Here is a 14,451-nt window from a genome sequence, read left to right as displayed (position 1 = left end):
CTTTTTTTCTTTGAGTTCAAAGTCTGTGAAAGGAAGTTACTGATTTGTTGCTTAATAGAAACTTTCAAGACATGTCTTGATTTGTCTCAAGTTAATTCTAAAGCAATACTTCTGTCCATTATAATGGTCAAAATTGTTATTTTAGCATGATTTATTTACTATTATATTTTTTTAATGCTTTTGAATTAACTTTTGTTTGTATATTTTATGTTTTATTAAAAAAAAAATTACATATGTAATGTTTATTTTTTAGATTTATTAAAATTGGAATTAAGTTTAATTATTTAATAAAAATTTTTGTTATGTTTTAATTTAGTTGATCATAGTGAGGAGGATATGTTTGTTATCAGCTCTGCAATTCACCGACATCATGTTAAAATGACCCATTCACTGGGTTAAAACAACCCAATTGCTGGGTTAGTCCATTTTCAACCCAATTTGGGTTGTTTTTAACCCAGCATTTTTCAGAGTGTAGAATAAGTTGACATGTACAGTAGTTGCAAAGTAACTTATAGGGCCCTCTCATACACCAGACGCAATGCGACGCCAGGCACAACGCAAGTGTTTTTTGCTAGTTTCAGCCAGACTCAGTTATCATTTTCACGTCCATCACCACGTTGTTTAAATAGCAAATGCACTCGCGGTCCATCTGTTCACCCATGGGCGTGCTAGTATGAAAACCTGGTCTAAAGTCAATAGAGCAGTAGTTTTTGTGTTATTTAAAGGGCGCGTTAGTAATATGCGACTGTAGGCGGGTCCACAACGTACATATTACACACACAGAGGGACGCGCAGCAGCACACAAAACATTTTAAATATTAAAAATAAAAGGATTCCTCTCTGGAGAAGCATTCAGTCTTGAACGCAAATTGGTACAATCCTTTTGGACCATGTGCGCTGAACATTTTTTCCGTCGTTAAACTAACAAAAGTGGATTCGGACACGCCCTAAGTGCACCTGCGTCATGCGCTCAGATCATTAAATTAGGGCCCATAGTCAGTAGAATGTCTGTTGCAGGAGCATCAATATAAAGTATTAGCAGATATTAAGCAGATATTCTACTAATACTCCAATGAGAGTTAGTTGACATGTAGTTGCAAAGTTATAATTAGTATAATGTCTATGTGGACATCAAAATAAAGTGTTACCGTACACTGTTATAATACTTTGATTATAAAGCATATTTGAGTCTATAGACAGTAGATCTGGCTATGTATTCTATAGTTTGAATTAATTCCTTTTCTTTGCATGGCACATTGATATTACAGTACAGAATAACCATTTCGCCACTATCCCGAACATTGTTTAAGCAAAACAAACTCTTTTGGGAGTGCACGTAAACGTCACATCGACACATTTCCCAACAAAAATGTCCTGAGTCCTTCACATATCAGTCTATAGGCTTACATAGACAACTTAGGAAGTCGGGGGAAGGGTCTCGTTTTGTAATTTTCGTTACAAGCTATTCACACATTGACAATAATAAGTGATTAATACATGAACATTCTTATAGCCCCTTTAATTTACTAACTTAACGTATTACTTATTACTAACTTAACTTATTTCAGTTAGTTGTTAAAGCAACATTTCTGTGTTTTTCCATGTAATATTTGTTCAACTTTATTTCAGTTCTCAAAAATGTTTCTAGTTTTAGCTTTAGTTAACGATAATAACCATGAATCATGTTTGACAAACAACCACAAAGAGCTGCATCTCTTAAAAGCCACATGAAACATCTGTGTCCATTTTATCCAACTTCCATTGACAAAATCAAATATAATTTCAGCGCTAACAGATTTAATTTGTACACAAATACACAAGAGAACCTCCCCTATAGTGTTATGATAGAGTGCACAGCAGACGGAAATGAAGTCTAACACAAAGGTTTATTAAATCTACTTGAGTTGGCAGCATGCATGTTCACAGGCGCTGTGCCAAAATCAAAAGGGAAATGGACAATAACAAATATATTATCTGATTAAACTCTAAACCCCTAAACCACAGGAGAAGGGCCCTAAAGCATTACATACTGTGTGCACCTGGATTATATGTGAAAACAACATGAGCCCGCAGAGCTCACACAAACCATACATAACCGGTTGAAATGACTTCATTCAACCAGTTCACTTCTGAATAATTTGTTTATAACAAAGTCAAACATGGGAATCATGCCGAAAAACAACCATCTAGGCAGTGAATATTGTATATTTTCTATAACAGGCTTTATTCAGGTGTGTGACATTTAGGGATATGTTTTTCTGCATCTTGCCTGACAAATATCATTGTCTAAAGGTCAGCTGAATAATTTGTTAATGCTATCACTATATTATGTTAGCTGGACAACATTTCAGAAATTTGTCATGAGTGAAAAACATGAACCAGATGGCTCGTGGAATATATGGGGGAGTCTGTCAGCTTCCCTGGCATATATCTTATAAATTGCCTGAATTACATTCAGTGTTTGAATTGAAGGGGCGCTGCGGGGTCCCAGACCCCCATACGAGCTCAGGGACCCCATACTCAAGAAGAAATTGGGCCACCCCTGCCGTTTCACTCAATAAAACAATAAAAACACTGTTTTCTTCAAATTTTCCAAATTGACTTATAGGGATAGTTCACCAAAAATTTTGAATTCTGTCATGAGATTTACTCACCATCAAGTTGTTCCAAACCTGTATGAATGTATTTCTTCTGCTGAACACAAAGAAATATATTTGAAGAATATGTGTAAACAAACAGTTGATGGGCCCTACTGACTTCCATATAGTCAGGGTGAGTAAATGAGAGAATTTACATTTTTGGGGGAACTATTCCTTTAAGTGAATCAAAATTGACTGCATAACAAAGTCCTGAAAAGCATTTTACAGACGCCTGACACGGGATCCTCCTTTTAACCTGACAAAAAGATTGAATTTACAATTCTTCCAAAAGTAAGAGGATGTTATACAGTTGTACATACTACAAAAACAGATGCAAATAGAATGAGCATCTTCATACTGACACAATTATTGAAACCTCATCCATTTCCTGCTTAGAGCTAAAGAAAATGTTTAAGAAATATAAGTCCTTCAAATAATGAATGATAGCCAGGATCGCAAAAAGTCCCTTTGTGAGCAATTAATAACCGGCAAACAGACTTTTTTGCTTAAGAATGAATCACTAGCTCTCAGTTGTAATGGATGAGACAGGGGCCGAAAACACCAGAGCGCACAACATGCTTCTGAAATGCAGGCATCCTCAATTTTTCAAAATCTTACTTTTTTTTTCCAGGTTTAAATTAGTCTTTGAACACCTTATTTCCACTGTGGATTCAGACTTTTGGACCCCACTGTATAATCAGACATTGGGGGAGGTAAATTCACACTGCAGTTTAGAGGACTGAAACAACAAATCCAGAACCAGAAATGTTGGAAAAAAGGGATTTTTCTTCATGCCAAAAAGTATAATGACACAGACATCATCTATGTCAAGAATAACTACATTCTTCCATGTTATAAATGAGCAGGTCCAATCAGAAAGATCAGGAAGGCCAACGCACAGCCATTCCAAGCTCTACCGTTTTAGCTCACACAGTCAAAGCAAACTCTACTCAAGGCTGTTTTTTTTTTAATATCACCCCAGTACTAAGACAATCAAGACCGGAAACCACATGAGAGAAACCCATTAATGTACGATGGCTTACATTACAAGAAGGCCAATCTTAAAAGAAAAGGTTGTAGCTGAAATATTTCAGATCTGCCAAGGTGGGAGGCTGTCACAACAAAAGTGAAGCCCATTGGAAAAAAGAAAACATATATCCTGATTTTCTAGCCGTACATAAACAAATCTTTCTGTAATACAGACATTGTGTTACATGGATGTAATTAGCATATTTAGAAAACCATGAAATGCTTCCTTTTCAATCACTTTAATAATGAAACATCCAGGTCAGGCTCAAGCAGTTTCATTAAATTCTACCGTCTGATTCTCATTTTATGAAAACAAAGCAGAATTATAAATTGACTGGGACATGGTAATATGAATAATTTGTTCTAAAACATTATCTGACTTCCTACAGTTGAACTACTTAGTGCAATATTAAATGAACACTTTAATTCACTGTAATTAATTATGAAAAAAATACACAATTAGGAAAAAAGCAATGAATCACGCCAGACTTAAACAGAATTAACCACTGCCTATATAATAATGTGACTTCTTGAAAAAACAAACATTATTTGGAATGATTAGTAATTAGTTGAAAAGAATATCATAATTAATTAGATTTTTTTAGCCTACTGAAATATAAAAAATAAAAGTCCTACTCAAAATAATTTTTTTTTTTAAATTTTTTATTATTATATTATTATTATAATATAATTGCAATTATAATATTATATAATAATATTATATTTATATATTAAATGAATTAGTTTAATAGTTTAATTTATGAATGTTCTAATTCTGTTCAACAAAGAAACATTCAATGCTATAGTGTATTTAATGCTTCATATAAGACTAAATTAAATTAAATACAACAAAATAACATAACACAATATAATTCGTAAGTTTAGTAGTATAGCATAACATTAACAGATGATAAAAATCATGCATAAAAAATGCATGTTGTCCGAAGGCCAACAACCAAACTAAATTCCCCCAAGAGGACCTATGCAAACTGGAAACAATAAGCAGCTCTGCCCATCATGATCATCATTTATGGGACTAAGAACACGTGTTACAGCCAGGAGGAGAGCATGCAGATACAGAGCCCATGACTATTGTTGTCCCAAGAAGTGACTCAGCTCATAAAAGTATTACGTTTTGTTTTCCGTGCCATTCTGGGCGGCAAGACGAGAGAACCCCTGAGGACCAGTTAAAGTAATAAGCTATTAGGAAGACAAATCACATTTGCCTTTCAAATAGAGCCCAAAATAAGCAATTAACCAGAAAACAACCACATTAAGCTTTAAAAAGCAGCAGTAGGTGATCTGATCCTTTCACACTCGCCGCTCCATGTGGGAAACATTAGCCGTCTCGCTCTTAGCTCATTGGCACAGTTTAATCTATAGACGATGGGGCCTCCTTTCACACTTTCTCTGTCTCTCTCTTTCTTTTTTCCCCCTTTCAGAAAGACAGACAGGTCTTAAAAATGCACGCCAAAGTAAAGAGCGTGTTTCTGTGTGAATGAGAAAGCAGACCTAAGTGCGTGTGAGGCCCTATACGGTGTCCGGACGGCATTGTTTACTCTGTGGTATGGTTTCTCAGGGTAGTCACTGCTCCTTGGGTGTCCCCACTGGGCGACGAAGAAGAAGCCTCACACGCCTGGTGTTGCCACTCTGTCTGGAGCGCTCAGCCCATAAGCTCCACACACGACTCAGCCAGCGATTCCTAAAGAGGATTTTTCCAACACTTTTCCTCTGTAATTATATCTGCACTCTCTGTTCTGCTGCTGATAGAAAAATAACCACTTCATGATGGGTTATAGGGAGTTTGGGGTTGCTGTAGTGACAGAAATCTCCATACGTTTTAATTCCTCATGAGATTTGGAGAGTCATGCTGCATCCCAATTCTCTTACTCTTTTTGTGAAGAAAAAGTATATACTTTTGAGTGTGTAGCAGAAGAGTATGCAAGCTTTTGGGACTTTATCATCTATAACAGACTCCCGTCACGTTTAAACTGCCCTGTCAATCGTCACAGTTAAAATCCTCCACATTCAGTTTCATTTCCTACTGTATCGGAGAGAGAAATGTACTGTAGTAGCACGTTGCCCTGCCATTTGTGGGTCTTTAATGCAGAGAATCTCCTCATGTTTGGAGTTTAAATATAATGATGCATTTAAAAGTTAATGGGCAAACGTATCATAACAAAAGTTCACAATGCTGCTGCAGATGAAATATAATGTGGGTAACATTGAATAAATATCTTTTAGTCAGGTTAAATACTGATAATTGATCACTCAAACCCCTTTATCTAAACCTCTTTGCTTAACCCTCGCACATCTGTCATGTTTGTAGTTTATCACTTTTTATCCGCATTTGTAGTTCTAATCAAATCCACGTTTAACTCGCAATGGGTTGTGGGCAATATCAGCCGTTAGAGTGCGCGTCGATCGGCATTTTCGAATACTATTTAGGACGGATAGTATGCTAATTGGGATGCAGAATCAGACAGAATACAAGAGGATAGATTGTTCACAAAGGTCTGAGCTATATATTTTATGCTTTTAAATGGCTACGTTCCTACAGGACACGGTCCACGGATACCAGGTTTGTGCGCCTGCCTGAACTGAATTGAGAATGCTTTAAAATCCAATGAATTCAAACTGAAGTAGCATACAGGATGCAGAGTTGATTGATAGACAGAACAATGGACAGCACTAAAGAACGACATATAGAATGTCAGACAGAAAGACACATAGACAGAAAGATAAATAGAATGAGAGACAGATTGATGTATAGATTAATAAAAAGACAGACAGACAGATAGATGGATAGATAAATAGAATGATAGACAGACACATAGACCGATAGATAGATGGAACGACAGACAGACAGACCGAAAGATAGATAGAATGACAGACAGACACATAGATGATATATAGATAGATAGAACGACCGACAGACACATAGATGTATAGATAGATAGAATGACAGACAGACACATAGATCGATAGATAGATGGAATGACAGACAGACAGACACATACACAGATAGACTGATAGATAGATGGAACGACAGACAGACAGACACATAGGTCGATAGATAGAGAGAATGACAGACAGACACATAGACCGATAGATAGATAGACCGATAGATAGATAGATAGATAGATAGATAGATAGATAGATAGATAGATAGATAGATAGATAGATAGATAGATAGATAGATAGATAGATAGATAGATAGATAGATAGATAGATAGATAGATAGATAGATAGAACGACAGACAGACACATAGATGTATAGCTAGATAGACAGTCCCTCCAGAAAAACGCGTTTATGCGATCGCATGATTTAATGCATAATCAGCCAAAGTCCGCATATTTATGTGGGGGCCGCATTTTTCAAATACGGCGCACTTTCACCGCATAAATTGCCTATTTCCGCGTGCATAATATGCGGGGCTAGCATGATTTCATAATCCCCGCATTTTCGTTGCAAAAAAGTCATATATATTAGCAGAAAGTTGAAAAATGTTTGTTTACTTCACACAAGAGCCGCCATTTCCCCCTGTTGCCATGGGAACATTTTGAAGTGACGTAATTACCCGACGCGAACGTCATCGAAAAGCTGCAAACCCCGTGGTGAAACCATAGATATCGGTGCAACCATGATGAAGCACGCAAATTCCCATTTGCCAACAAAAATAATAGCAAAAGACCGCACAAAGCAGTTTCCCGGTGTGTTGACCGATTTCAAAACACAGCATCATGAAGCTTCGAAGCGTTATGAATCAGTGAGTCGATTCAGCGGTTTGGATTGGCAAAGTCACGTGATTTCAGCAGTTTGACACGCGATCCGAATCATGAATCGACTCGCTCATTCATAACGCTTCAAAGCTTCATGATGCCGTGTTTTGAAATCACTATACAAGTCGTTATTTAGGTTTTTGTTGCACACAAAAACTATTCTCGTCACTTCATAAAGTTATTGTAGAACCACTGTAGTGAGATGGACTTTGTAACGACGTCTTTAGTACCTTTTATGGGTCTTGAGAGTGCACAGTGCATTGTGCCAATGGAGGCCTTTCTGAGCCATCGGAAAAGTCCACACGTACACGGATATTTTTATAACCAGTTATAAAAGTTTTTCCTCCTCCGTGTTCCGAAGATGAACGGAGGACTTACGGGTGTTGAACGACATGAGGGTAAGTAATTAATGACAGAATTTTCATTTCTGGGTGAACTAACCCTTTAAGAGATTGCACTTTGTGCATTGGAAGCACTCAAATGTCTGTTTTGTATAGCTACCTCTGTAAAACAGGAAGTTATTTATTCATTTTTTCAGATGTTGTAGCATATTCCTTTTGTAAAGCTACAGAACTTGTTTGACTCAATGTTCTGTAAATTTGAGCCATGTGTTTATTGAGGTCTTCAATAAAACAAGATGAGAACTTAATATTCCCAGCACTTTCTGTGATGTATTGCTTTTTTTCTCTTTATCATCAAACCGCAGTTTTTGATGGTTCCCACAATTTCATCACATAACATTGCATAAATATCCCGCATTTTCCATCGCATTTTTTAAGAAAACGTGCCGCATAATCAAGGATTTTTGCCCGCAACAATCACAAAAAAAAGCCAAATTTTTTTGGAAGGACTGGATAGAATGACAGACAGACACATAGACAGATAGACAGACGGACGGACGGACGGATGGATGGATGGATGGATAGATAGATAGATAGATAGAACGACAGACAGACATACACATAGATGTATAGATGGATAGAACGACAGAGACACATAGACCGATAGATAGATGGAACAACAGACAGACAGACAGACAGACAGACACATAGACCGATAGATAGATAGAACGACAGACAGACACATAGACCGATAGATAGATGGAACGACAGACAGACACATAGACCGATAGATAGATGGAACGACAGACAGACACATAGATCGATAGATAGATGGAACGACAGACAGACAGACACATAGACAGATAGACTGATAGATAGATGGAATGACAGACAGACAGACACATAGGCCAATAGATAGATAGAATGACAGACAGACACATAGACCGATAGATAGACAGACAGACAGACAGACAGACAGACAGACAGACAGACAGATAGACAGATAGATAGATAGATAGATAGATAGATAGATAGATAGATAGATAGATAGATAGATAGATAGATAGATAGATAGATAGATAGATAGATAGATAGATAGATAGATAGATAGATAGATAGATAGATAGATAGATAGATAGATAGATAGATAGATAGATAGATAGATAGAATGACCGACACATAGACCGATAGATAGATGGAACAACAGACAGACAGACACATAGACGGATAGATAGATAGACAGACAGACAGACAGACAGACAGACAGGTAGATGGATAGATGGATAGATGAACAGACAGACTTGAGACCCTTGCATTCTCCTCAGCTGTCCTGTGTGAACGGTTCCAGACTCCTGTTATTGTGTTCCATGTTGGAAGTCTGTTCTGGTCTCTGGTGGCTGTTGCTGACAGATTTGATGGAATGGGGGATTTCTACAACACAGGTGTCCTCATTGACCTCTCTCTCGAATGTAAACGAACACCTTTCCATCAACAACACGATACCCTGCGAGAAGAACGCAAGTCTTGCATGCTTTCTCACCAGGTAAACAGCCAAGATTGTGTTCATCCAAGGCCTGCTACTTTTTAATAGTTCCTTAATCAAACACAATGTACCTTTTACACATGATAAGCTCTTATTCATTGTTTGGCAAGGTAAGCGTCCCCTCTAGCTTGACAAGCAAGGAGACAAATAGTCAAGTCACGCTGGGGCCGCTCCTCCCAGGAGAACGATGCAAGTGGTTTTAACTGTCCCTCTGACAGCGTTTACAATGGAGATGATGGTGTAGATATTAATGACTTGGGGAAAGTGATATAATGAACAGTTTTGCTGGGTGAGGATCACCTACCAGCCCTGTCACCTGAGAGGCCGTCTGCAGATCTTCTGCTGCTGTCAGGGTTTCTGTCACCGCGGGTAATGGACCTAATCCAGAAGAACAAAAACACAATAAGGCCTTTACCACACGCACACACACACACTCACAATACGCTCCCACACTCTGGAAACGGCACCAAAAGGGCCCCCCAAGAGACAATGGATAGATTAAATTTCTCCTCAGTAAGAGTGAGTGAATCCCAGACAAAAAGCTAATTTTTAACAGCCTGCTCCTTTCAGCAGACTCCATAACATGATACAGTACTCACATGAATCTGCTCTTGTTGGATATGACCTGTGATTTAAGGGGATCATCTGAGAGGAGAAAAGCAGGGTGGGGTTTTCTACGGTCCTGCTTGGGAGGTACTTACACGGCCCTGTGTCGAGAGGGGCCCACTAAAGTCCTTTACAGAGTTTATTAAAAATAAATAAACATAAATGAATAAAAAATGTATAAAAATAGAAACAAAGAAAAATTCACTGTAGTTAGCGACCCGACCGCAGTGATAAACCTAAGAGAAGCTGAGGCGATGACAGGACTGGACGTCACCGTAGGTGTCAGGGTTATGGACTCATTTTTGGCCACTAGAGGTCCCCGCTGCATCTCGTGTTGGTTTTCAGTCTCTGTCATTATGTCATATTGTTTTCACCTGTGCCTTGTTTTCTGTTTGTGTATTTAAGCCACCATTTTCCTGAGTACTTTGCTCAGTGTTTCCTGTGTCATGACCAAGTCTAGGTCATTCTCATGCTGTGCTTTTTGGATTCATCTGAAAAAACTACTTTGTGTACCTGGTATAGTTTCTTTGTTTTATTTTATTGACATTTGTTCTTTAGAATTTGGACTTTTGGAGTGACTCACAGATCTTCTTTGTGAAACTTTTTTGGAATGCCTTCTGGATTTGCATTGTGAACTTTTGGGATTTACCTTTTGGAAATACTGACATTCCTCTTTGTTTTTTGTATTTACTCATGAGAACATTATTGTATGGCTTACTTTTTGGAACTGTTGTAAAACCTTTTTTTCACATTATTGGAACTTTTTGGAGTCCTATCCCTGGGTTTGTGACAGTAGGATCCAGAGAGCTAGGCGGAGCCGCAGTGACAAGCATCCAAGGAGGAATCAGGATACCGGAGGACTCCGGTGCAACTGAGGACCAGTGGAGGAATGAAGCACAGCAAAAGGCCCGGAAGTCCTCGGTGTAGGAAGGTCGACGTCTGACCAAGATGGAGCTGGAGGGATGAGGGAGCCCAGTGGAGCAGTGAGGATGACGGTCCCTGGTGGAGCCAAGTGGGCGAGGAGCCAAGGTGGATTTGACTGGCCGATGGGCTGAGATGGAGTTATGGGAATGGCGGCCCGAAGCAAAGCCAGGGGATCCACACTCCAAGGCAGAGCTGGTACCCAGCAGATCCGAGGATGAGCCAATTTACAGTCTAGTTCTAATAGTGGAGCCAAAGAATTGAATGGCGCGAGGGAGGACCAAAGGAGTGAATGATATGGGCAGAGGAGGTGGGAAAGGGAGGCAGGACGGGTGTGTCTTCAACAATACCAATTTTTTTAGGTTAGATTTAGCGGTGATACAGTCTTTAAGCTGGACAGGACCAACAGCGATGAAGGCTTTGGGCTGGGCAGGACCAACAGAGGAAGGCTGTCATTGTCCTCAGACTCCCCTCTATTTCCCTTTGGCTCATATGTAGAAGTTGGCGCACACACACCTGGTACTCTGGGATGGACATAGCTTCAAGCTCTAGCTCCGTTGCGGGCATTGGTATTGGCTCAGGGTCTGTGGCGGGCATCAGTGCGTTCTCCAGTTATGCGGTGGGCTATGGCTCTTTTCCTTCCATGGGTGAGTGCTCCGGCTCTACAGTGCTCAAGAATGCATCTATCAGCAACAGGTTTGTGAACTGCAGACAATGGAGGATCCTCTCTCCAGGTTCCTTTTCCTAGGTCTGGTAAGTGTAGGGGGCTGTTGTAATTCACCACCAACTAGTAAAGAGACTTGACTCTCGTCGTCAAAGTTATATCTTGCAGCCAATTGACTAAAGCAGGCAAAGAACTCCAAGATTTTTACGGGCTACGTAGTTGAGTTTTGCTGCAAAATAAATTTTCCCTCTCCGGTATAGACCTTATTCACAGCAGCGCCTTATTTGAGTTTTAACAGGAATGAAAGTGAGGCTGTGAGGGATAGGCATACTTCTCTTCAGTGGGTTGTACTGTTGTTTAATGGATGGTTTTAGGATTGTTCTTCTGACGAAACACTGCAAAAATATTTTCCAATAATTTTCAGTTGACAAAGAAACTCCAGAAAACATGAGCTGTGTGTACTGAAAACAGACACCAATGTTGTCAAAATGACCCCCGTTCACACGAATCTGCAAAAATGACTAAAAAGGCTTTATTAAAGGGTTAGTTCACCCAAAAATGAAAATTCTGTCATTAATTACTTACCCTCATGTCGTTCGACACCCGTAAGACCTCCGTTCATCTTCGGAACAGAAATGAAGATATTTTAGTTGAAATCTGATGGCTCTGAAAGGCCTCCATTGGCACAATGGCAAGGTTCACTCTCAAGACCCTTAAAAGGTACTAAAGACGTTGTTACAAAGTCCATCTTACTACAGTGGTTCGAAAATAACTTTATGAATCGGCGACAATAGTTTTTGTGCGCAAAAAAATTGAAGCTTCGAAGCGTTATGAATCAGCGAGTCGATTCAAAGGTTTGAATTGCCAAATTTCAGCAGTTTGGCGGTTTGACACGCGATCCGAATCATGAATCGGCTCGCTGATTCATAACGCTTCGAAGCTTCATGATGCCTTGTTTTGAAATCGTCATCACTATGTAAGTCGTTATTTAGGGTTTTTTTGCGCACAAAAACTATTCTCGCCGATTCATAAAGTTATTTTAGAACCACTGTAGTGAGATGGACTTTGTAACGACGTCTTTAGTACCTTTTTAAGGGTCTTGAGAGTGTACCGTGCATTGTGCCAATGGAGGCCTTTCAGAGCCATCAGATTTCAACTAAAATATCTTCATTTCTGTTCCGAAGATGAACGGAGGTCTTACGGGTGTCGAACGACATGAGGGTAAGTAATTAATGACAGAATTTTCATTTTTGGGTGAACTAACCCTTTAAGCATGCCAGGCCAGTAGTTGGGGATGAGCTTTGTCAAGAAACACCCCGCAAACACGTAATGCACATGTGTGAATGTAACACACGTGCATGACATCACAGTTTTCTCACAGATTCGCGTTTTTGTTGTTTACATGGAGACGGTAAAGGTATTGTTTTTAAAAACTTGCACTTTGAAACACGTTTTTCAAAAGCGTGTGTTTTCAAGGCCCTAAAATGCTGTTGGCGTGTAAATGAACGGCCAAAACGCATAAGAAGTTTCCCTTTTCAGTTGAAAACGGTGACGTGTAAACATACCCTTAAATGCAGACAGATGTGTTTGTTAAATATATGTCCATGACAACTGATTAGTGGTGGGAAACTCGAACAAAGGAAACCGGTAACTGAAGAGAAATAAACTAAAAGTTCATGAAAATTAAACTAGTTCTAACTAAACGTGAAAATATTCAAATATAATCTTTACAAAGAAAAATTGTAAGAACATTTCAAAATGATACTGTTTTTACTGTATTTGATCCAAGAAATGCAGCCTTGGTGAACATAAGAGATTTCTTTCAAAAATACTTAAAACATTGAATTATTCCAAACTTGCAAAAGCCCATTATATTTTCTTTATGGACAGGATTGGCCTTCTGTGTGGATTTATTTCCCATTTAAAAAAAAGTGTTGTACACATGCCCCATGAATTTAAGTGATGACTGTGGGTACTTACAAGGTATTTCTGGCACGGCTTGCTCTGGGACATGGGGTGCTTGTTCCTCTTCAGGCCTAGTTAGACTGTCCCCTTGAAGCCTAAAAAATACAAAAATTGAGCATTAAAGGCTTTAATTTCAAATAAGTGGCTTGCATTTCTCCCCACAGTTATGATAGCTAGGAAAGATAACAGTGAAAATAATATCATGTTCTCTATTCAGAGCAAACTCTCTGCTGAAGCTATGAAAGAACTCTGTGTAATGGATCAGTATCAAATAAAATCTCTATTTTTACCCAGTGTCTTTGCTAGAAGAGAACAAGTGGAGACAGTGAGTCTCTATTCATAAAAGGTGATGAGACAATGCCAAAGCAGTCTATTTGTCTTATCACTATCAGGGGAGTATGAGGATATGGGCAGGCTGGAATGTAGACAGAGCGTAACATAGGGGAACGCTTAAGACCTGACAACAATCTACTAATCGCCAAACAGTGCAGCTGTCTCAAACACCCATAATTTATGATGCCCTATCTCAGAGGATGCTAGGATTAGGAGCTTGCCTAAAGAGGGTTTGTTCTTAAAGGAACAGTTCATCCAAATCTCTCATTATTTTCTCAAACAAATAGCATTCTAAAACCATTAGATGCTGCTCTTTACATAAAATGAAAGTGAATAGTAACCAGGTGCTGTCTCATATCATTCCAAACCCATAAGACATTTGGTCATCTTCAAACACAAATGAAGCTACTTTAAATGAAATCTGAGTGATTTCTGTCCATCCACTAAAAGTCTATTCACCCCAAATTTAGATGGTTCAAAAACGTCCATAAAGAGATCATAAAATACATTCAAGTCTTCTGAAGAAACATGATTGCTTTACTAAATGAACAGGTTTCATTCACATGGGATCAGCGAATGTACAAGGAGCACTCCAATATGGACTGGTTTTTGCGTGTCAAGCAAGTA

The 14,451-nt window shown here is 38.8% G+C and overlaps 1 protein-coding gene across 1 annotated transcript in view; it reads right to left on the bottom strand.

Annotated features, from left to right (window-relative positions):
* cUnh8orf34 (chromosome Un C8orf34 homolog) overlaps nucleotides 1-14,451 on the bottom strand; it is a gene marked incomplete at its 5' end in the record, with an annotated part of 115,042 nt that overhangs the window by 28,540 nt on the left and 72,051 nt on the right. The window contains 2 exons of the mRNA XM_079805684.1: nucleotides 9,640-9,713; nucleotides 13,507-13,586. Coding sequence (XP_079661810.1) covers nucleotides 9,640-9,713; nucleotides 13,507-13,586 — 154 coding nt within the window. The remainder of the gene's footprint in view (nucleotides 1-9,639; nucleotides 9,714-13,506; nucleotides 13,587-14,451) is intronic.

The sequence above is a fragment of the Gobio gobio genome, assembly GCF_949357685.1.
Source record: "Gobio gobio genome assembly, chromosome: 23".
NCBI classification, from domain to species: domain Eukaryota; kingdom Metazoa; phylum Chordata; class Actinopteri; order Cypriniformes; family Gobionidae; genus Gobio; species Gobio gobio.
This window is presented reverse-complemented; position numbering and strand designations above follow the sequence as displayed.